This window comes from Trichosurus vulpecula, chromosome 3, assembly GCF_011100635.1.
Source record: "Trichosurus vulpecula isolate mTriVul1 chromosome 3, mTriVul1.pri, whole genome shotgun sequence".
NCBI lineage: Eukaryota > Metazoa > Chordata > Mammalia > Diprotodontia > Phalangeridae > Trichosurus > Trichosurus vulpecula.
This window is the reverse complement of record NC_050575.1, coordinates 400,938,080-400,961,865: the sequence shown is the minus strand read 5'-3', so window position 1 is coordinate 400,961,865 and position 23,786 is coordinate 400,938,080. Positions and strand designations below refer to the sequence as shown.

Sequence of the window (23,786 nt, the reverse complement as noted above, 5' to 3'; positions counted from 1 at the left end):
CCTATATGCCATGCTAGGACAGTATTCACTGATGCAACTCAGCACCACCGAGCATGCTATTTCTTCCCACCAAATGTAAGCAAATAATTACTACGCCATTTTCCTCTATGCAGCAAAATGAGATGTATGCTATAACTGCTGCATTAAGGGACTTTTCTGAACCACTTAGCATTGTATCTGATAGCAAATATGCTGTCTTTGTAATCCAACATATTGAGACTGCCCAAATAAAATTTGCTCAAAATCTCTCTATAAATCAGCTTTTCCTTGACTTGCAACATCTTATTCAAACAGGAAGAGAGCCAGTTTTTTGTTCTCACATTTACTCACACACCACATTACCAGGCCCATTGACTTAAGGGAATTCAGTAGCAGACCTACTAACCACATACTCCCTTTCAACAATAGAAGCCCAACAATCTCATGCGTGCTTTCATCAATCCTCTAAAATGCTAGACGAACAATTTCACATCACACGAGAACAGGCTAGAAATATAGTAAAATCTTTCCCACAATGTATACCATATCTATGCCCCCCCCCAATACTGCAATCAACCCTCGAGGGCTTAAGCCTTTACAACTTTGGCAAATGGATGTCACTCACTACCAACCAAGCTTCAATACATCCACATTACAATAGATACCTTTTCTTCGTATACTATAGCCACTGGGGAAGTCTGGGGAATATAGTCTGGGGAAGCCTCTACACATGTGATAGATCATCTCTTAGCCTGCTTCGCGGTGGCCGGTGTCCCAGAAACTCTAAAAACAGATAATGGCCCGGCTTACATCAGCAAATCATTCAAAGAATTCTGTTCCATGTTCCAGATAAAACACATCATGGGAATGCCACACAACCCAACAGGACAGGCCATTGTAGAAAGATGTAACAAGGGCATTAAAATTCTCTTAGAAAAACAAAAGAAAGGGGGAGGCAGGCAGGAAAAAAGGATAAGAAGAAGGTTGGATCAAGTGCTACATACTATAAATTTTCTAACACCAGATGACCAAAACTTAACCCCAGCACAAAAACATTTTAATAGACAAAAACAAAGGTTCTGGAGTGATGAGAACATGCCAATCATGTGGAAAGACCCAAAAACAGATGTTGGGAAGGGCCAGCTAGGCTACTAACATGGGGGCAAAGGTATGCTCGTGTCTCCCAGATGATGCAGAAAAACCAATCTGGATCCCAGAAAAAAAAATCCAACCCTGTGACTACATTGGCCAACAGGATAAGGATGCTTAACATACAGAAAAAGCCCCAAACAGAGAAGAGGAAAAGAAACCAAAGACCCAGGAGGAGGGGTGGCTGCAAAAGCCTCACTACCCTTCTTGCCATGATGATGATTTCGGGGGTGAAAGAAAATAAGACTCACTAGGCATGTATGCCTTTTCCACCATGGTTTAGCCTCACCACCTGGAGGAATACAACCAAGCTGCCAGGCGGTCTTGAACTTGATGTCTGGTCCGGACAGATGGGGTGTCATGGTCACTGTGGGTCCCATCGCTGCGAATCACAGTATATGATACACACATCATTTGGGGGGAGGGGGATTACTATGTACAAGGTCGTCTCCCATATCCCTATTTCTTTGTATCTACAAATTTATGGCATAATCATAATGTGACATGAGATATAAGTGATTTAGAATTTATCACCCACCTAATTGAACACAGCAAAGCCCCAGGAATTGGTTCTGAAGGCATCACCAATGAGTTATTGCAATTCCTAAAGCAAGTTGCCACTTTCTTCCCTTGTTTGCTTTTCTAACACTGTTGGGTCTCATTGGGCCCTGTCTTCTACAAGTCATTATTTGATTCATCATTAGCTTAAGCTCCATCTTAAAAAAAAAATAGGGGGCAGATGTAGAGGGCTAGCTCTGAGAAAATCCATTCTGGGATAAGATACAGGGCAGGTTTTCAGTGAAGCCTGTTCTTGCCCTTAGGCTGACAACTCAGGTTGTGGGCTTTCCAAGCCCCCTTGGCACACACGTGCACCATCTGTGGGCTGTTAACATGATATTGTTACGGCAAAAAGGGAACAAAGCACGAGGAAGTCAGGCAATGTAACAAATGTTTCGCAGGAGAACTTGTTGATCTGCTTGCCTAAAAAGTATATAAGTCCTTTTCCTCAACTTAATAAACGAAGCTGTGCTACACTCTCCCACCTGGCCTGTGTCATTTTTTCACTCTCTGTGGCATCTTTTTTCCCTCTGGTGGCCTGGCCCCATGGCCTCTGGCGGCATGAATTGACTGGTGGTATTGAGGTGGTATTGACTCTAGTGGCACATCATGCCTGACCCAGGATAAGGGGATCACCTGAAATCTCATCACCATCTGATTGACTCAGTTTTTTGATACTCGATACCTTCCCAACTCTCAGTTGCCTCTCTCCTTTGATTGGAGGACTGGAGGGTGGAGCAATAAACTCCTCCCAATGCCTTCCTTTATGGAAGACTCAGATCAGGCCTTTCTAGATAACTCTCCATTTTCCATCAGAAATTCCCCTCTCTCTTTTCAGTGGCCTTTTTATGTTGTCTTCCTCCATTAAAGTGTAAAGTCCTTGAGGGCAGGTACTGTTTTCCATTTTTTATTTGTATCCCCAATGTTTAGCACTGCGCTTGGCACACAGTAAGCACTTAATATTTCTTGAATTGAATTAAAATGGAAGGAAATGCTGATTTTCAGCTATAGGTACATTAAAATAAGATATAATTTTTCCCGTCCAATTTCACACATCATTTTGAAATCTATCTATAAACCCCATGGACCCCAGTTTAAGAACTGCTATAGTGTCTGATAACTCCTTGGGGTACAATATCTGCTCAAGCCACCAGATGGCACTAAAAGCTTGCCCCCGGCTTGAGATCATCTCCACTATATCTACCTGAGTTTCTAGGCTCTTAGAGGACACCACCGAGTATTGTCAAAATCACAGCCCACCCAGTTTCCTCTCCAAGGCCCTTATCAAGGGTATGCTATAATCCCATCAAAATTAATAAATTCATTTGGTTTGCCCCTATTTCCAAAAGATCTTAATCTTTTCTCAACTTCACGTGATCTGGGAAGATTTACTCATTCATGTATAGATTAAAGTACATCTAGTGAAAAAGAAATTACAATGTGAAAGGTTTGGACTAAAAACCCACTGCCCCTTGAATAAGCCACAGCAGCTTATGTTAGCCTGAACTCTCCAAGGGCCACCCTTGCTTTCTGCCTCTCATTGTTGTCATTGAGGCAGGGATGGCCCCAAAGCCTTTATACCAACTAGTACTTGGTCACATATTCACAATCGATGGGGGTTGAGGGAGGGAAGGGGTCGTTATGTCACCATCTCATTCTCCTTGTCCCACCACATAGCTATCGCTCCTCTGGGCATTGCCTCAGACAGACTGAGTCCCAGGAAAGATCTTAATTTAGAAAGGCCAAGGTCATCTACGGCATCTTGGGTTATAACCAGTTGTCTTGACTTCTGTCTTGCCACTGGACTTTGAATGCTCTGGATCTCGGAGAGAGTGAGGCTGATGACTTTGTGCAGCTCTGCCTCACTTAAATCCAATTCACACAGCAAGTCAAGAAATCACTCTCATGATGTCATCAGTCTTCTTCGAGAAAGAAGGATGAACAACAACTCTGAGTCCTGGAACCACTCTACTCCATGTCCTAGCTACCTGCTAAGTAATCTGCCATTGGTTACCCCACTAGCGTGCAGCATCCTATATTGGTGATCAAGAGGGGCTCTTAACACTTTTTCAGCCAAGTGCCCTGGAAGAATTTGGTCTTTGTTTCCTTGATTAAATTAGAAGTTTTTGTGGGGCAGAGCCAAGATGGTGGCTAGAAAGCAGGGAGGTGCCTAAAGCTCTCCCCCAGGACCCTCCAAACATCTATAAAAAGTGGCTCTGAACAAATTCTAGAACTGCAGAACCCACGAAATAGCAGAGGGAAGCAGGGCTCCAGCCCAGGACAGCCTGGATAGTCGCTGGGTAAGGTCTATCGCACAGAGCTGGGAGCAGAGGGGAGCAGAGCCCAGTGAGGGCTGCGCCCGGGGCCAACGAGACCAGGAGCTGGGTGGAACAGGTCCTAGCGCCCTGAATTAGTGAGCTGTGGCAGTTACCAGACTTCTCAACCCACAAACACCAAAGACAACAGAGAAGGTTAGTGGGAAAAAACTGCGGGGACAGAGTGAAAGGAGTTCACGTTCAGCCACCGCCCTGGGGGCAGCAGAGGTGGTGCAGCTACAGAGCTACAGCTGCAGTTGCTTCTGGCCCCATGCCCACCTGGTGGGAGGAATTGAGTGGCGGATCAGAGCAGGAGTGCAGAGCCTGCTCAGATCTGGGTCACAGTCCGGGTTGGCAGTTCTTGGGGGAGGAGGAGCGCTGGTGTGGCAGAGCTTGCTGTGTAGAAATAGCTCTGAAAACAACAGCACAGCCCCTCAAGCTTGGGACAAAGTACTCTATACTCTACAAGCAGTCATACTCTGACAAAAAACTCAAGGGTCGAGTAATTGGCTGGAAACATGGCCAGGCAGTGAAAATGGACTCAGATTCAGACTCAGACTTTGGAATCTTTCTTTGGTGACAAAGAAGACCAAAACATACAGCCAGAAGAAGTCATCAAAGTCAAAGAGCCTACATCAAAAGCCTCCAAGAAAAACATGAACTGGTCTCAGGCCATGGAAGAGCTCAAACAGGATTTGGAAAAGTAAATTAGGAGTTTTTGATGACCCCCTTGCCTCAAGGGAAAGCCTAGTTTACATGGATTTGAGTGACATGTTTGTGACAGCAGAGGCTTTAAGACCATGTGGGTGTAAGTCACATTTTTGTGACAACTTTAGGTCATGTGGGTGAGTCGCATGTGTGACTCACCTTTGACCCTGAACAAGATATATAAAACCAGATGTTGGCTTTCTTTTTTTGCAGCTCTGAGCCACAGCAGGAGTGGTGTGTGACTTTAGGCAAGCCATTGTTATGAGCTCCCTGGCTTTGAAGAAAACCCTGGTAACTATGCATTGAGATTTGAATCAGACAAGATCTGTCTGTTGATGTTTGTAATCTGTTTGTGTTTGCTCTGAAGTTCAGGGTGCTGGCTTTTCCCCCTGAACTAAGTGAATGATATTTGTATGCTGGATTAAAGATTTTTAACCCCTTAATGTTGCTTTCCTTAGTAAAGCAGATCAAAAGAACCTGGGCTTTCAGCATTCTGTGTGCTGGTTGTTGTTGGTTTTACACAGCCCCAGTAGCTGCTACCTGAATTGTTGAAACACAGCCTTTTCCCCCAGGGATCAGAGGCATTGGGGATTGGTTAGCCTGCTTCCTATTCTCTCTTCTCTCTTTTGTGATTAAGATGGTGGGGTGAAGTGGTAGAAGAGGCCATTTTTCACTTTCTCTCTCTCTCTCTCTCTCTCTCTCTCTCTCTCTCTCTCACACACACACACACACACACACACACACACACACACACACTTCAGCAGAAAAAATAATAACAGAAGCAAACTCATCAACTCAGGCAAGTGAAGGGTGGGAGAGACCACATATCAATGAATCTAGCTTGAACCCTGGTAAATAGACCAGAATTATAAGTCCTGGAAAAAAAAATTTAAAGAAGCAATGCCAGAGAATAGTGACTAAAAAAAAAGAAAAAAGAAAAAACCGAATATAAATATCATGGATTAAGGGAAACCTAAGGGGTAATTCTGGATGAAAAAATGACCTTTTCAACAACTACAAGCAGAACTTCAGACAAAGTAATATCTTGGTTACAAGGACTGCAAGAAAGGCTGTAAGGAATTAAACAAAAAATGAAAAATTAAATGAGAATTGAAATTAACTCTCCATAGGAAAAAATAATTAGAGTAGCTTAGAACAAAAGGTGGAAAATCTTACCAAAGTGATGGACTCCTTGGGGGAAAAAATAATAGAACAATTAGAAACTCAATGATTTCATGAGGCAAGAAATATTCAAAGTCAAAACATTTAAGAAACAGAAGATGTATGGGATCTACTATTAAAAACAATGAACTGGAGTTTAAGCCAAGAAGAGTCAATTTAAGTAAAAAAACTTGAATACTATACTTCAAGATATAATTAAATAAAATTGCCCAGATTTACTAAAACTCTGTGGCAAAGTAAATCTACCTCCTGAAAGAAACTCTAAACTAAAAACAAGGACTATCATAGTCAAATTCCAAAGTTTCCAAGTCAAAGAAAAAATACTACAGCCAGAAAGGAGTTCAATTACTAAGGACCACAGTCAGGATCAAACAAAACTATGTTATGACCACTTAAAGGAGAGAAAGGTAAAGGATAAAGGCTTACAACCATAATAACCTGACCTTCAAAACTCTGCAAAATCTTTACCCCCCCTGCATAATCTTAAAGGGGGAAAATTTTAAAGGGGGAAAATGGATCTTGAACAGAATGGAGGACTTTTAAGCATTCTTGTTGAAAAAGCCATGGCTGAATAGAAACTTTGAAATGTGAATGGTAAGTGAGAAGTAATTAGATGGGGCAAAATGATGATGAAGTCCTTACATTCTAATTGTGTGAGAAGAGATGTGTCGCATTAGAATCCAACTTTCAGTGGTGACCAAGGGAATTAAGAACCACTAACACAGGAATTAGGTGTGGTTTTGTTAGTTTTAAGAGAGGAAAAGAAAAGGGTGGGGAAAAGGAATACTAGGAAGAAATGAGGAAGAAGGAAGAAATTCACTATTTCATATAACTGGAGCATAGGAGAAGGGTACACAAAAATGAAGGAGGGGGTGGGATAGTGGGCTTCTCATCATCTTTACTGGGCATAGGAGATTTAACATATCTACTGAACACTTATAGTTTGGTGTAGAAATAGGTTAAACTCAGTTATTGTTCCTCAGTTGTTTTCAATTGTGTTGGACTCTTCATGATCCCATTTAGGGTTTTCTTGGCCAGCTCATTTTAAACATAAGGAAACTGAGGCAAACAAGGTCACAATAACAACATTTATTAAACTAAAGGTTGGGTAAGAAGCTTTGGCTCATGGTTACTATCTTTGACGATCAGGTAGCAAGGGTATGACAGCTCACCTAAAAATATAGATTGCTTTTCAGTAAGTAAATATTTGCATCATTAAGTGGCACAGTGGATAGGTGTTAGGAAGACCTGAGTTCAAATCTGGCCTCAGACACATACTAGCTGTGTGATTCTGGGCAAGTCTTTTAACCTCTGCTTCCGTTTCCTCATTTATAAAATGGGGGTAAAAAAAGTGGTTATTACCTTTTTCAAATGACTCCCCCTTTTATAGTCTAAGAGAACTAGATTAGTGAGGTAGTTTGGGGCAGGGGGACACCCTGTCTGAAGACCTGCTCCTTTGCTGGGCCCTCCCAGAAGCAGCAGAAACACAAGAGGCGATTGCATCCAACCTCTCTGTTCTAGCCCCATATCTTCTCGAGGATCCCATGCTGCCCAGCCCCAGCTTCCTTATCCCCTTTATCCACCTTCCCAGTCCACTTTCACCACCTTTCCCTCTTTTTCTATTCCAGTCTCCTTTTCCACCCGTTACATTTTCTCCAGTGTCCTCATCTCCCTTTTCTTCAGTTCAGCACTTAAAGCCTTTCACAGACTGGGTCCTTTCTACCTTTCCCATCTTCTTATACTTTATTCCCCGGGGTACTGTTACAATTGACACAGGCCTTCTAGTTCACTCTAACCAAGTCTTTTTCAACGCCTGACCCCTATACCAGGAATGCCCTCTCCCCCTCCGGCCATCAAATCCAAGCTTCTGCAGTCCTTCCTCCCTCTCCCCTACTACTAGTGTCTTTCCCCCTCAGGTTACTATCTTCCATTTAATAATAATAATAACTAGCATTTAAATAACACTTTAAGGTTTATAGTGCTTGACAAATAGTCTCTCATTTTATCTTTGCAACAATGAATGATAGCTTCTATTATCACCCCCATTTTTATGGGTGAGGAAACTGAAGCATTCAGAAGTTAAGTGACTTGTCTAGGGTCACCCAGCTAGCTAGGTGTCTGAGGTAGGATTTTGAAGCCAGACCTTGACTCCGATTCCTTTGCTCCCTATGTATCTCTTACAGAAGTGATCGTTTGCCTTGGAGCTCTTAGAGCTCTGGGACTGTTTTCTGTCTTTCTTCTTCTTTGCATCCTCAGAGCTTAGCAACCCTGGCACATAGCAGGCGCTTAATAAATGCCTTTTGAATGACTGAGTGGACTCCCTCTACTTGGAGAGCAATGGAAGCAAACAGCCAGCCGTCAGTCCTGGGCATTGGCCAGCCATTTATCGTCTCCTAGGATTCAGAGCTGGAAAGGCTCTCAGAGGTCATCTCATTCCAGAGGTCCAGTTCCTCATTTAGAAGATGAGGAAACTGAGGCTCTGAGGAGTGATCTGCCCAAGTGTAGGATCAGTCTTTCGTAGAGAGAGGCCTGACTATGACGGTAGGGTTAGGAGAGCACTAGTCCAGGGGCTCCCCTCTCCAAGGAAATCACTTCGTAAAAAGGCTTTTCCTCCGCAAGCCCGAATAAAAGAACTACAACTCCCACAGTGCCCCGCGACGGGCCCGCGCTGCGCACGCGCGACCAGCCGAGCTCCTCCCCTTGCAGAGAGCTGCGAGGCGGCCGAGCCTAGCTGTGCTGCCTCCCGTGGCCGCCCCTCGGCCCCGGGGCTGAGTCGTGGTCCCACAGCGGGTCGTAGGATGGCGTTGAAGCGGATCCAGAAGGTAAGCCTCCCGCCTCCCCTCGTCCTTGACGTGAGTCCGGGGACGGAGGAGCCACGGGCGTCCGCTCCACCGCTACACAGGGAGCCGCGGCAGGAGGCGGCGCCGCGCGCAGGCGCGGGAAACCTTGTGGCACCTGCCAGAGTGAGGCGGTGCCTCGCGCTCCCGCTGCCTTACAAGGGAACAGCACGGGGCGGGGGCGGGGCCGCGCTGGGGTGCGTGGTCACAGGGGCGGGTGGGGCGGGGCCTGGGCGGAGCTAGCGGCGCCGCTGGCCAACCACGTACTCCTTTGCGTGTTTCCCTTTCTCCTGGCAGGCTGTGGGCGTGGAGGGGCGTGTCCCAGTCTCACTTTTCCGCCAGTTCTTGCGCCGCCCCCTCTGCCTCCAAACAGGGAAAGAAAACAAGCAGACGTCCATCCTCAGACTCCCCGCCCTAGTGTCAGGCACACCATAGGCTTTTAATTAATGCCGGTAAACCTCTCGCCTTCCATAAAAGATCCGGAGCTGGAAAGGACCTTAGCAGCCAAATAATTAGATTCAACCCATTTTAAAGATGAAGAAACAGCGTAGATTTAGAGCTGGGAAGGTCCTTAGAGCCTAATTTAGATATACATCGGGTGGGGAAACTGAGGCTCAGAAGTTAAGTGACTTTCCCAGAGTCACCTAGCCAGAGAGTGGCGGAGCTCAGGTTCCGGGGACTCTCGTTTTTACTTTGAACCAGATCGCCTTCCTCTACGTCGTGGCAGCCTAGATTTAGATCTTGGGAGGAAGGACCTTGGAGATCATCTGGTCTGATTCCAGTGTCCATCGGAGGGGTAAACTGAGGCTCAGAGCCCGGGGTGTGCAGCGAGCAGTTTGCACCTTCCCATTGGGTGGATCTAAACCCAGGCTTCCTTCTTGGAATCCGCTGGGCTTTCCACCGCCCACTGTGCCTGAAAAGTTTATTTAGACTGAATTTCTGCTCTTTGAATTCGGTTTCCCCCACGTGCTCACAACTTGCTTTCACTTTTTTTACCTTCATCAGTGGTTAAAGTTTCCCTGTTCTCCCAACTGCAGCTGTAACAGCCCCTGGTAAATACCTAACCATAATTCTAGGACCCTTGGTAGCACTGAGAGCTGGTCTGAGATATCTTCCCATTTCCCCTGTGATTGTCTTGTGTGTATACATCTTGTCTCCCCATTAGAATATGAGCTACTTTTTGTTTCTCTTCTATGCATCATGTGCCAGGCACTTTATTGAAGTACTTAACAAATGTTTGTGGGAGGTTATCTTAGAGATCATTTAATGCTCTCCTCTTCCTTAGCTCCCTGCCATTACTTGGTATTTAAGCTAGTAAAACTTAAAACCATACTAAGACTTTTAGGACATACTAATATTCTGTATTTATTTTTCCAGTCATCCCCTCCCTCCAATACCTGGCATGCAGTAGGCACTTAATAAATGCTTGGTGAATTAAATAGTTCACTTTCATAATTCTAATGAAGAAAACAAGGGCCAAGAAATGAAAAATGACTTGTCCGTGTCATGCAGTTGGCAGATTCCAAATCCAGGGCCATTTCTTTCTGGGGTGCATTCTGCTTGTCTGTTTGTCCCCCATGGGCTGTGTGTGATCGCTGTAGTCTTGCATGTTGGCGGGGCCCAGAATGGCTGCCCCTTCTTGATCTGGTCCAGAGCTATGATTTTGTTGGTGCATAGGAGACTTCCTGTAAGGAAATGCCTTCAAACAACAAAGATAAGTCACAGTTCTTCAATAGAAACCACTCACTTCCAGTAAGGTGAAGGGCTCTCCTCTGTCTTTGTGTTTCTCTCTGTCTCTGTCTGTCTGTCTGTCTCTCTCCCTCTCTCCCTCCACCCCCCCCCCCACCCCCACCCCCATCCTGTCTGTCTGTCTGTCTCTTTCACACACACACAGTTTCAGAGGCAGGACTCTGAGGCCAGCCCTTTCTTCATGACACCTCCCTGCCTTTCTTCGTCTCCTTCACTCTTGGTAAGTTCTTTCAGGATTAAGGCTTTTTGATACCCATTAGTTTGAACTTCTGCCATGCTGGGCACTGTGGGGACTATCTCCATCTTGGGGTTAGGATCATAGAATTACTTAGAGCTCCAGAAGGGACCCTAAGATGTTTTACAAATGGGAAAATCAAGCCTCAGAGAGGTTAAGTAGCTTGACCAAGGCCACAACCCTCCAGTCATTTTCTTCATGGGTTCTATTTTACCAGTTTCTCTTAGGAGATATTTTTGTGTTTTCCTCCTTGTTACCAAATTCCATCCGGGCTTCCTTACCCATTGACTTCCTATGCAATTTCTCATAGTCTCTTTGGGATGCTTTGGACAAACACCTTGTGACTACATCCATTTTACCCATATGTTTCAAATAATTTTATGCCATCATTTCTTCCCTGAGGTCCTCCTAAGCTTTGATGAGTTTGTTCTGTTTCCATCTCAGACTGGGCATGCCATCCAACTTTCTCCTGGGTTACCTCTGTTTTCACGGTGATCTCCCCTTTTAGGTCTTCCAATGGGTTCCATCAGCATGCTGGTTCTGCTTCGTCCCCACATATCCACGTTTCTGTGTGTATGTGTTCATGCACTTAAATGCATGTCTGTGTCTTTGTATATTCTGTGTATTTACTTACTGATATCCTTGTTGTGCCACCTCACAGTTGTGAATGTCATTTCTTTGAGTTTTTTGCTTGTACTAAGGAGGCCATTGAGGCCAACCCTCTTATCTTACAGATGCAGGAACCTAGGTCAAGTGATTTGCACAAAGTCACACAGAAATCACAGAGCCAAGATTTCCATGCAGGTCCTCTGATTCCAAACCCGGTATCCTTTCTACTGTTCCACATGTGCATTCAAGTACACACATGCGTACTTCTATGTAGGGGTGTGTGTGTGTGTGTGTGTGCGTGCGTGTGTGTGTGTGTGTGTGTGTGTGTGTATGTGTGTACACAAAATGTTCATAGATTGGTCCCAGTTCTGTAGCATGAAAGCAGATGTTTTATTATAGATTGTGCTCATGCTGTAATTATCCATAGTAACTTTTCTCAGGGTAACTTGTGGAGAAAATAGTTAAGTATAGTAATACAGAGATTTACAGTTGCTCTACTAAGTCACATTCCCTCCTCACAACATGCTTTTCTGTAATTGAAATCTTGACTTTTTTACAAGTCCAATCGCATGGACATGACATCATCTATATGTAGACATATCAATAGACCCAGGCCTAGGCTGCCACCATCCTGAATAAGTGGATCACAGAATTTGAGTGTTGGAAGGGAAATCAGTGACCCAATAACGTACCCCCTACTTGCAAAGAAACCCATTTACAAGTGGTCATCTGGCTGCTACTTGAAGACCTCACAAAACGGGAAAACCACCCTACTGCCTCTTCAGGCAGCCCCCTGCCCTACTGGACAGCTCTGATGATCAGGGCGCTTTCTCTGAAATCCAGCCTAGTTTGACCTTTTTTGCGCCTTCTACCCACAACTGCTGGGTCTGTCCTTTTGGGCCAAATGAAACAAGTCTAATTCTTCCTATATAGGACAGCTTTTCAAACACTTGAAGACAGATAGATAGAGAGATGCACAGACATAGAGACAGGCAGACATAGATACATAGATTTTATATATCCATCCATACATGCATGATAAATATTAGATAGACACAGATGATAGATAGAACTTTTTTTGGAGGCAGTGGGGTTAAGTGACTTGCCCAGGATCACACAGTGAACTCAGATCTTCCTGACTCCAGTATTGTCTCTATTGCACTACCTAGCTGCCCCGAAAACACTTTGTAAGTGCTTACTTTGTGCCAAGCACTGGGTATACACATATAAATAAACCAGACAGCCCTTGCCCTCAGGGAGTTTTAAATTCTAGTGGTTGAAGACCACAGCTTCCAGTGGCATGGTTTGGAGCCCATGGCCAGGGAGCGGGGTGAGGCTTATTCCAGGCAAGATCCAGTGAAAGCTCCCTCCCCTCTCAGAGTACAAGGAGGCTCCTGGAACCCAGGCCAGGGACAACTGGGGCAACAGCTGCCATGGGAGAGGCATGGCTCACGTTCCCCTGGAGTCTTCTTTTCTCCAAGCTAAGTGTGCCCATTTCCTTAAAAGGCTCCTCATGCAACATAGATTCAGGGCTCTTTGTCATCCTGGCACTTTGTTAATCAGGAGAGGTCGCAGAATGTAGTAGAAAGAGCTGAGATTTGTACTCAACAGTCTTTCCCCATATGCTCTGGATGTGACTTTGGCCAAGCGACACCAGCCCTCTGGTTCTCAGTTGTATCATCAGGCACTTGACGGGGACTGGATGGTCTCAATGTCCCTGCCAGCTCTCATTCGAGGCTCTTCTAACTCTGTGTATGGAAGGTGTTCTCTTGGGCTCCATAGAGCCTTACTTATTCTTCCTGTTGCTTTTCCTGGGAATAAAGCATGACTATTTCTGCACCTGAAGTAGGGGCACCCTTGTGTGATCCCCTTTGTTGATGCCCAGTAGTTAGTGTGTGATGATGACACATCGTAGCTTCTGTGTGCAGAGTGATGCGTTTCCAGATTGATGTTGACAGGGACTTAATTGATTGGCTGATGTATTCAGGTACAGAACATTCCTCTGTTTAGCTAGATGATATAAACATCCCATTCCTGCTTGGTACATATATTTTCCTTGCATTGTTTTGAGTTGTAAGTGCCCTTAGTCACCTTGTCTCAAAAACAGCCTCTGCTCTGCTTTAGCCACACCTTATGAGGTTCTCTTCAAGTCATCAGAAGAAAATGGTCATATACATTTTCCAAAACCTAAAGTTACCATTTCTTCCAAAGATCAGACCTGGTGCCTGTTTTGCTCAGGCCTGCATTCCAAGAAACAGAGATCAAAGGAGCCAGCCCTGTTCCATTGTTTCTTTGTCTGAGAGTCACAGAGACTTCACAGGGTTGCCAAGGCTGCAAAGCAGTTGTCTGATAGCTTGTCATGATGTGATGGATTGAGCTGAATTTCTAAACGCTATACAGGTCCTGCTAGTGCAGTGGGCACCTTTAGTCATTTTGTCCTAATCACTGGTGGTGATTAGTCCTGCCCCATTCCCCTCTTGGACAGTTCCTTTTGTAACCAAGAGTAAAATATTTTCTAGATGGCTGGCCAGGGTTAGGGAGATGGTCTCAGAATGAACTAGTCCTGTCCATTACCTGTGCATTTCTTAGTTCCTAGGGCAGTCTGAGACAATGTCCAATTGGTTTCACCCCTGTTTTGAGATTGAGAAGTGGAAGTGTTTTGATTATGTAAATTTCCTGAGCCAATATGACATCCTACCAGAGTACCAGCCCGGTCTTCCATCTTGGTAGAGAGGTGATCCTGAGTTTGCAGAAGCTATGCGAGGGAATATGGATAGCCTGAGAAGACTCCTAGCACTTTATTAGGGCTGGAGGCTGAGCAAAAAGTGACTTTTTTTTTTTCTCTCAGCGACTCATGAGTGGGTACCACCATCTACACCTGGTACTATTTGCCTCAGCAGAGAAGGTGCCCACAGTTATGAAATCATAAATCCCTAAAGTATCAAGTGTTGGTCTAATTACACGTTATTACGCACCTATTAAGTCAGAGGCCCTCTTGCTACCGTGGTAGCTACCTAATAAATTAGTAACACATGTAAATGCAGGCAGAACATACAACATGAAAAATTCACCCCAAGGAAGTGCATACAAGGCAATACAGAGTCTGTGTCTCACCTGGCAGGCAATATCAGCAAAAAAAAAAAAAAGTGTGGGAATGAAAGAGATGTTTTAAGAGAGGGTGGGTTTTATTTGAATATTCATAATGACTCAGGGGTAGATATGTTTTATTTTTAGTAGGACTACACCCTGGCACTTGGCTGCTTTTCATCTAGCTTGTAAATTGATATCACCCCATTTCAGATTGGAGAATAATTCAGCCTCCCTCTCTCCTTCCCCCTCCCCCTGTCCTTCTCCCTCCTTCTCTCTCTCTGCTTCCCCCCCTCCCCATTGGGTTCTGAGCAAGTCCCTGCCTGTTTAAGGATAAAGAGCAGCTGAAGAGAGCTCTCTGCAGTAGCTAGTCATCTAATTAACGTTTGAGGGGACAGTGGTAAGATTTGATAATATTCTACCGTCTTGTGGTCCTAATGACTAACAAGCCCTGACAGAAGTAATTGACCAACACTTCCAACCCTCCTGTCTATCTCTGTGGGCTCTCTCTCCATCCTCCTTCCCTTATTCACTTTTCTCCCATCTCATCAACCCTGTTTTTTCCCTTCCTCTTTTGTGTAACCTTTTCCCTTTCCTCTCTTTTCCTGCCCTGTCTTTTTCTTTCTTTTCCTCCCCACCCTCACCTTACTGAACTAGTTATAAGGCTCTGCTATTGAATCGAAGCATATTTTGCTGAATTGAATATCAGGTGAGCTTCACCTTTTTCATCGCTGCCTGTTTCTCTATCTCCAAACAATCGAATAGACCTGAAATAGTTCTTTTCTTTTTTTTTGATGTTTTTGTGGCCTTTGGGTGATTTTTTTTTCTTCTGTAAGTCTCTCCTTAGGACATGTTCCACTATTTTTTCAAAGCAGTACTTTATTTCTGTATATACATTTATATAGCCATGCGTGTGTGGGCCTAGTTGTGGCAGCATATTGCATTAAAACTTTTTTCTTATTAATTTTATAGCAACATCAGAGGGCTGAATGGTGATGTGGTTATTTTATTAACCAAGCTTTTATCGAAACAGATTCTTAGGAAGTCTTTGGGATGTGAATCTACACAAATTGAACAGGTGGATATTTGGAGGGTATTTTAACATTGTGTGTTAGGAAGATAAAAATGATGACCAGAACAAGACATTTAAATCGTTTAATTAAAATAAACATGTTTTTTGAGATTTTTAGTCAACAACTCATGCATATATTTTGACACATGAGTTCAAAAAGCATGTACATATTTTTGAAATTGTAAATATTTTAGTTATAAATATGAGTCATAGTTTGGAACTTTTCAGAAAACTTACACCTTCAGCTAGCTCAGCATTAGAAATTTTAAATATTGGGTTATACAGCTGAGTTTTAATCTTCCTCTTCCTTCTTATGTATAGGAAAGAAGTGGTGTTTTCTCACTTTTTAAAATTCCTGAATGATTTTTTTTTCCAATTTAGATTATGTTACAAGAAGGGGCATTTTTCTCAACACCTACAAAAGAAACTACTGTTATTTAAAGACTGAGCTATCACTTCAGTAGCCTGATGACTAAGTGCTTGAGTGACTTCCACCAATTCAGTGGTGTGACTTTCTTTAAAATGTGATGTATAAACCAGAATAACTCCCTGCCCCCTTGGTGGTGAAGTTTGTTGTCAGTGGTATGAGGAAGAGATGTTATTGGCTCTCCACATTAAGCCAACTCTTCATATTGACACTTGTCCAATGCTGATTTTTTTTTTTTTTTGGTTAGGAGCATGTATCCTCCTTAAATTAAAGTCCTCTGTACTCAGAGTGTGTATGACATTTTTCAGTGTGGGCACTTCCTCCACTTAAGAACATTGTAATTCTTCTGTGACTCAGTGTTTAATCTTATCTTCAGGAGGTTTTGTGGCCAAAAATTTCATCTCTCTGCAACCATTCTGGTGATGAGCCTGCACATCTTTGGGAAGTGTAGGTCATGGCACCTCTCCCCTTCTCAGGAAACTTCAGTGACTCCCTATCACCCCTTGATCAAATATAAAATCTTCTGTTTGGCGTTCAAAGGTTGACACCACGTGGCTGCCTCTTACCTTTTCAGTCTTCCTCCTTAGACCTTACTCCCCAAAATGTACTCCGGTATTCTATTGATACTGGTCTCCTTGCACAAGACACTTGATCTCCTGAATGTAGGCATTTTACCGCTGTATGTCCCCCATGCCTGGAATGCTTTCCTTCCCTCTCTCCTCCTGGCTTTCCTGGCTTCCTCCAGGTCCCACCTTCTACATGAAGCCTATCCCATTTATCCTCCTTGAGGGCAGGGCCTGCCTTCTATTTTTGTATCCCCAGTGCCTAGCAAAGTGCCCAGCATAGAGTAGGCACTTAATAAAGATTTATTGATTGGAATGGCCCCCAGCTATAGTTTGTCACTAGCTGTCCACAAAACCTTTTAAGCTGGGTAGAATTATTAGAATTTATACTCCACTGGACTAATCTTTGACACCTACTGTTCACATGCTGAGTGGGATAGGAACTTTGCTGGAGATTATGACGATATAGTTAGAAAGCTATCTTTAAATATAGGCTGACATGCTCCTCTTCCCCTCCAACTTAGTTTTAAATCTGATGTTCTTTTTGCCACGTAGAGTTTTATCGATGTGTTTTGTTTTTATGTTACAGACATTTATAGATTACTAATCCCGCTTTATGAGGAGTCTCTTGCAATAGAAATAGTTAAGTAAAACTAATAAAACAGGGACTTCATCCGAAAGAGCATGTAATGCTTTACATCTGTAACACCTCATCCCCAAAACACTGTTTTGAAAAAAGTAAACAGATCTATTTTTCCTTCTTTCCCACCCCACAGGGGGATGCTATGTAACAAATATGCATAGTCAAGCAGAATAAATTCCACGGATGACCGTACACAGAGATATGTTTTCCTCATGCTGTCGTGAGTGGTTGTCGTGTTGATGGCGGGCCTTCCAGCTTTCAAAGTTGCTTGTCTTTATGTTGTTCTTATTCTGTATATCATTCTCCTGGTTCTGCTCATTTCATTCTTCATCAGTTTATAAAGATCCTTAAAATTGTTGGGTTTTGGAATATCGATGTTAGAGTATAAATTGTATTGTTCCTGTCCACTTCCCTCTGCGTTAGTTTGTCTGCCTCTTTCCAAGTCTTTTTGGCATCATCTATCTGTTCCTCATTTTTTACAGCATCGTGGTATTCGATCACGTTCACATACCACAACTTATTTGGCCATTGCTCAATTGTTGGACAGCCTCTTGGTTTCTAGGATTTTTTTTTTCCGCTGCTATAAATATTTCTGCATATAAAGAACCCGTTCCCCTCTTACTCACTGTTCAGTAACTTCGTGCGTATAATTGCAAATTGCTTTCCACAATGGTTTGTACCCATTCACAGGTCCACCAGCGTTATATCAGTGTTTTCCCACATCCCTTCCTATGTTTATCATTTCCTTCCTTTGTCATTTTTGCAGCTCTGATGGGTGTGAGCTGGAATCTTAGAAGGGCTTTTGTTTGCGCTTGGCTAGTAATGATTTGGAACATTTTTTTCATATGGCCTTAAATAGCCTGAATTTCTTCCCTTAGGGGTAGCTAGGTGAGGTGGTGAGTAGAACACCAGCCCCAGAGTCAGGAGGACCTGAGTTCAAATCCAGCCTCAGACACTAGACACACTTACTAGCTGTGTGACCTTGGGCAAATCATCTAACCCCAATTGCCTTGCCTTCCACCCTCCAAAAAAAAAGTTCATATCCTTAGACAATTTGTCAATTGGGGAATAGCTCTTTTTCGTATAAATTCAAATCAGTTCCTTATGTATCTTGGAAATAAAACTTTTGTCAGAAAAACTTGCTGCGAAATTTTTTTCCCAGTTAATTTTTAATTCGATCTGAGCTTTATTAGATTTGTTTGTGCAAAAGCTTTCATATAATTAAAATTGTCCATGGAAGCCCAGGCTCTCATACTGAGGATTTCTGCCTTCAAATCCAGCACTCCTTCTGCTGCATGATACTGGAAGCCCAAGAGTAACGAGACTAACGAAGCTGTGAGGATAAAGAGAAGGAAGCCAAAGGTGGGATTTCATCTGGGACCTGAAGGAAGCCAGGGAGGCTGGAGACAGACAAAGAGGGAGAGAGATAGTGTGTTATTCCCATTTTGCAAATGAAGAACTGAGGTTCAGGGAAGCCATGTGGGCAGAGAGATAAATGGCTTGGTTAAGGAAGTGATACAGTCACACAGCCATGATGTATTAGAAACACTTCCAGTGGAGGAAGTTAACTACCTCCTCCCAAGGCTTTCAAACTTCTCTAATTACCCTGCTCTATCGAGTTGTTGGTGAAGGCCTAGTACCAGGAAGAGCAGGAAAGTTCCCCAGTTGAGGGGATTTGAGGCAAGTGACAGTATATTAGGGAGGACTTTAGGAATCCTCTGGGCCAACCCTTTCATTTTACAGGCAGGGAAACTGAGGCCCAGAGGTAGTAACTGTCTTGGCCAGGGTAACATATAGGCAGTAAGTGGCACAGCCAGGATTTAAACCCATAGCCTCTGACTCTTAAATCCAACATTCTTTCTCCACTTTACCATGCTGTCCCCCCATGGTTATGCTGGAATTGATCTCAGAGAGCATCCAATTTAACCCCTCTTCAAACAGGAGATCCTTCTCCTGAACCCAGGACATTTCAGCTTCATCCTTTTTTGCTTAGCCTTTCTGCCTTCAGCAAGGCAAATCCAGTCTCAGACTCTGTTTTTTCTTTGATGTTTTACACCAAGGCTGTCCAACCTTAGGTTTTTATTGAAACAATAGACAATATATTTTGATTTGCCATTTCAGTGAGAGCTCTGTGGTAGCTCAGCTTCATTTACCAAAGCATTTATGTAACTTTCTATGCTTGTAGGTGGGTCGCATAAATCGGACTGGGGGCTGCATTTGGCCTATGGGCCAAATGTTTTACACCATGGTAGAAAAGAGTGGGGTGGTGTTTTTTGCTTGGGCCCTCCTTTCTTTATCCGCACAGAATACAGCCCATCCCCTGTCTGTGGAATAGTGGGGCATTGGGGGTGGTGGTGGTAGGGGTGTTTAATTGTATCTGACTCTTCATGATCCCATTTGGGGTTTTCTTGGCAAAGATGCTGGAGGGGTTTGCCATTGCCTTCTCCTGCTCATTTGACAAAATGAGGAAACTGAGGCAAAGAAGGTCACAACAACGACAAACTTCTCCTTCTGTGCCATTACTGAGGATGGATTATGTCAGGTTAGGAAAAATAGGACAGTTCAGTCCTCTGTAGGGTGAAATAATCTCATAGAGAGACAGCGATGCCTGCAGTAAACTAAGGAGGCCTCCATTTAAGCAGAAAACTTCGAATGACCTCAACAAGACGAGTGCGAGTTGACCCTTGGGTTGTGACCAGGTGGGGGCAGTAATTCAGGTTCAGTGACTGTCCCTGACATGTTTTGTGTCGCTCAGGGATGTCCAGCCAAGATGTGCAAGCTGTCTGTAGCTTTTATATTGGGATATTAGACTCAGGTGCTGATTTGATTCATAGAGATAATAAATGCGACAGGAGTTAGGAAACTGAGGAACACAAGTGAAGGAAACTAGAACAGTCTCCATAGATAGCTGTCTTGTCCACAAGTGGGTTATCTTTTTGGTGACTTGTCTGTGACTTTGTTTCTCTCACCTCCCTTGCCCGGGTCCTAGGCAGGTGACACTGAGCTTGGGGTGCAGTGCAGAATCAGTGTGTTTGTGGGTGGGTGGGTATGTCTGTGCTTGGGCTTAGTGTGGGCTTGGCCTTTACTAGGGGCCTAGCAGATCGTTTTAAAATTGAGTCGATTTCCTTCCCCGTCCAAGGAGTAGTAATCTTCAGTTGTACCAGTGTGGGATGACCCAGAATGGTAGGGAACTTAGAAGTCCCTGCTGAAGTACTGAAGTCCTATGCGTTCCACTGAGTAGATTTGTGTCAAGCAAAAAGGATTCACCAAAAGCAATTAAGATTTTGCTGGAATAGGCTACAAATAATCAGAATTAACTGCAGCATTGTGGTGGTGGTGTTTTTAAATTCTTCCATTAATTTGGGTTCTCCGGAGTCCTCAAATGTTAGAGCTGGGGGATCTTTAGAGATGACTGGAGGCAGTAGACCAGTGAAGCCAAGCAAGGGGAGATTGTTGGCCCTTGGCCATATGGGAACTAAGAGAGTCAAAATTAGAACCCAGATCTCCTGGAGCCTCCTCAGGCCACTGTTCTTCCCTTCTGCAAGGCCCCTTCTCCATTATGTTAGTGCGTCCGATTGGGGGCTGACACTGTGTGTTCATTACTTGGTCCTTTATAGTTCTGTAGAGATAGATGCATCAATGCCAAGTTACCAGAAAAGTGGTGTTGGTAAAGATTGGGGGCGGTGAGGAGGTGACTGAATGATCACAAAGACTTGAGCCAGGTGCTTATGTAGATCAAAGAGGGGTCATGGCAGAGGTGAGAGAATGACTTTGGCCAAGCTGAACTTTAAAGGCCCACTCACCCTTCCGTTGGAATCATCACATTCCTCTGAGTTAAGATGGCCCATATCCCAAAGAGATAACCAGCCACTCTTGTAGTGTGGATGGCTGAGCCGCATTATTCTGCCTCACGATGGCCTGGGTAACTCTAGGAAGTTCCAATTTCAGGACTCGGGAATAGCCCCTAGAAAGAGTTGGAAGCCGTGGGGAGGACAGGTGAAGGGTAATTAAAAACTGGGGGTTTATGCCAGATCCCTCTTTCCTGCCCTGGAGCCTCGCTTTGGGGATGGGGCATGGATTCTAAAGCTAACCTTTGTCCTGTTGCTCTAAGTGTTCTGGCCACACGAGGCCCACTGTCTGATGTTGTCTTTGCTTACCGTGGAGTATGTCAGTATGTTGCTTGGGTCTGCTTGGTCTCCCTGCCTCATGTCTTTCCATGTCTTTCCCTTGTAGCCCCTTCCTCCCTCGCTGTCAAAGTGATCTTCCTAAGCTACAGGTCTGATCACATCTCTCTCTGTCTCTGTCTGTTTCTCTCTCTGTCTCTGTCTCTCTGTCTCTTTCTCTGTCTCTCTCTCTCTCTCTCTCTCTCTCTCTCTCTCTCTCTCTCTCTCATCATCTCTCTCACTACATCTCTTCACACACACACACACACACATCCTTAAGCCCCAGTGGCTCTCCTGCCTCCAGGATCAAATATAAATTCCTCCTTTTGACTTTTAAAGCCCTGCATCACCTGGCCTCTTCCCATCTCATCCCTTACTCCACTGCACATATTTTGGCCTCTGGGTTGTTACTGGTGCAACATCACAGTCCCTGCCTCCCCCCCGCCCCCTCCCCTTCGATGGGCATGTCTCCGGGACATCCCCAGGCCTGGAATTCTCTGCTTCCTTACCTCTGCCTCTTCTCAGCTACAGTTCCCCTTTCTGCACAAAGCCCTTCCTGGTCACCTTAAATGCTGGTGCTTTTCCCTGAGATTCTCTTCAGGTTATCCCATATCGATTTGCTCATTCACAGCTGTTTTCAGTTGCTCACCCCTTGCCCACCCCCAGTAGACTGAGCCCCCTTGAGCATAAGGATTGTTTTTGCCTTTTGCCTGGCACATGGTGGGCGCTTAATAAATGCTTATTGACTCACTGTAACTCATAAGGCTGAAGGAGTCATTGCCCAGGGGAGGGGAGGCATCTTTCTCTGTGCCATTGCTACCACTGCTGGCCATAGACAAGACCACACAGAGGAATATTTGAAAAGGTGATGATGGAGGCTGCTATGAGAAGCTCAAAGCCTGCTGGGGAAGACGTTTCCTTATTTACCTCTCTAGGCCATCAGCGCAACCATTCTCTGTTCTCAGGAATTTGGGTCTCACCTCTTCACCAGAGGAACAACTTGCCAAGTGAGAGAGTCAGTGCTTGGGAGTTGGGCCAGTGTGTGTGTGTGTGTGTGTGTGTGTGTGTGTGTGTGTGTGTGTGTGGGAGCGATTGTGGACTCCCAGTGGGCGAGCGCAGCCAACTCTGAAATCACTCTCTCATGTTCCTAGGAATTAACTGACTTGCAGAGGGACCCTCCAGCCCAGTGCTCAGCAGGACCTGTGGGAGATGATTGTAAGTAATGGTGTTTTAGGGCTTTGGGTTAAAGGAGTCTTGCAAATAAATCCCCACATTTTGCCAGCTCAGCTTTTTAAAAAAATGTTCCCCACTGCAGATCATGTAGTAAATGAATGAAACAGCCATCTTTTTCTCTTCCTTTGGTTTAAGTTCCAATTTCATTAGAAGATCATTAGTCAGAGGTAGTGTGGCTGGTCAGCAGTGAGCAGTGAGTGGGCCTCTCTGGTCAGAGGCCCCATAGAGGGGGTGGTGACACCACCCTCCTTGCTGGAGGCAAATGAGAACATTGCTTTCCAGGGAGGTTAATCAGTGGCCTTTCCAGGTAATCAATCAGTCCGCTCAAGAAATCTCTATGTAGCACACTAGCACAGGCCCCAAATCACAAGGCAGCTGGCACTTGAAAGATTTCTCTAAATGATGATCTCTTTGGGTGATGGCTCTTTATGAGTTTTTGTTTTTTTAAATATTGATGATGATGCTGTTGTCACTGCCCCTGCCTTGTCAGGCTTCCTTTAGGACCAGGGGGAAGGTGACAGGTCTCCAGTCCTCTCATCCAGGAGAGCAGTATCCATGCAGACTGGCCTTTGTTGACCCTGGTGGAAGGGGGGTTGGAGGAGCGGGAGTGAGGCAAGGAGAGGCCAGCAGCCCATCTTTTCTCTGGCTTTTTCCTGACTCTGTTTACACACCTGTCCATACCTGTGAAGCTTTTTCTCTCAGCCCTGGCTAAACTGGGGGAGAAAATAGCATGGAGCTGCTCCCATAGCCCTCTACCATTTCCCTGAGTCCCCTGCTGCCTTCTCTTGGAGCTCCCTGCCTAGGCTACCATCTTCTTCAGAGCTTCCCCCTTTCCCCAAGTCTCTGCTGCCCTCTCCTAGCACCTACCCTCTTCTCCATCACTCTCTTTTCTTGGGACCCCTTCTTTCAGACTTGAGGAGGTAGGCAGGTAGGTGGGGAGTGGGGCAGGCCCTTGTGTGGAACAGACAGAGGATGACAGAGTAAATGCAGAGGAGGAAGTGACTTGGGGGGTGGACTGCACGTCACTGACTTCTGTGGGGTGAGCAGATTTCAGGCGCAGCTAATGCAGAGGGTTCTGGTCTGGTGTTCGGAGCTTAGGGACCAAAGACCTTTTTCCTGTTGCCATTCTCTGATGAGGCTCCTTTTCTGTATCCCATCACACGACCTTTATGTTCTTGCAGGTGTTCACAGTACCGTGTATTCCGAGCATGTAGTGTTTGTCTGTCAGAGAACCCCCAAGACACATCTCAGTGGACCTCAGTGGGCAGTCACCATGT

General features: G+C 44.7%; 1 protein-coding gene across 3 annotated transcripts in view; it reads left to right on the top strand.

The window, feature by feature from the left end:
* The first annotated feature begins 8,575 nt into the window (after positions 1-8,575).
* Positions 8,576-23,786, top strand: part of UBE2D4 (ubiquitin conjugating enzyme E2 D4 (putative)) — a 37,503-nt gene continuing 22,292 nt past the window's right edge. Inside the window, exons 1-2 of one of the 3 annotated variants that reach the window (XM_036749638.1) lie at positions 8,576-8,713; positions 22,428-22,491. In XM_036749638.1, coding sequence (XP_036605533.1) covers positions 8,690-8,713; positions 22,428-22,491 — 88 coding nt within the window. In that variant the 5' untranslated portion in view covers positions 8,576-8,689. Of the gene's footprint in view, positions 8,714-14,732; positions 14,809-22,427; positions 22,492-23,786 lie in introns of those variants that run through there. The other 2 variants (XM_036749639.1, XM_036749640.1) reach the window with 2 other exon arrangements.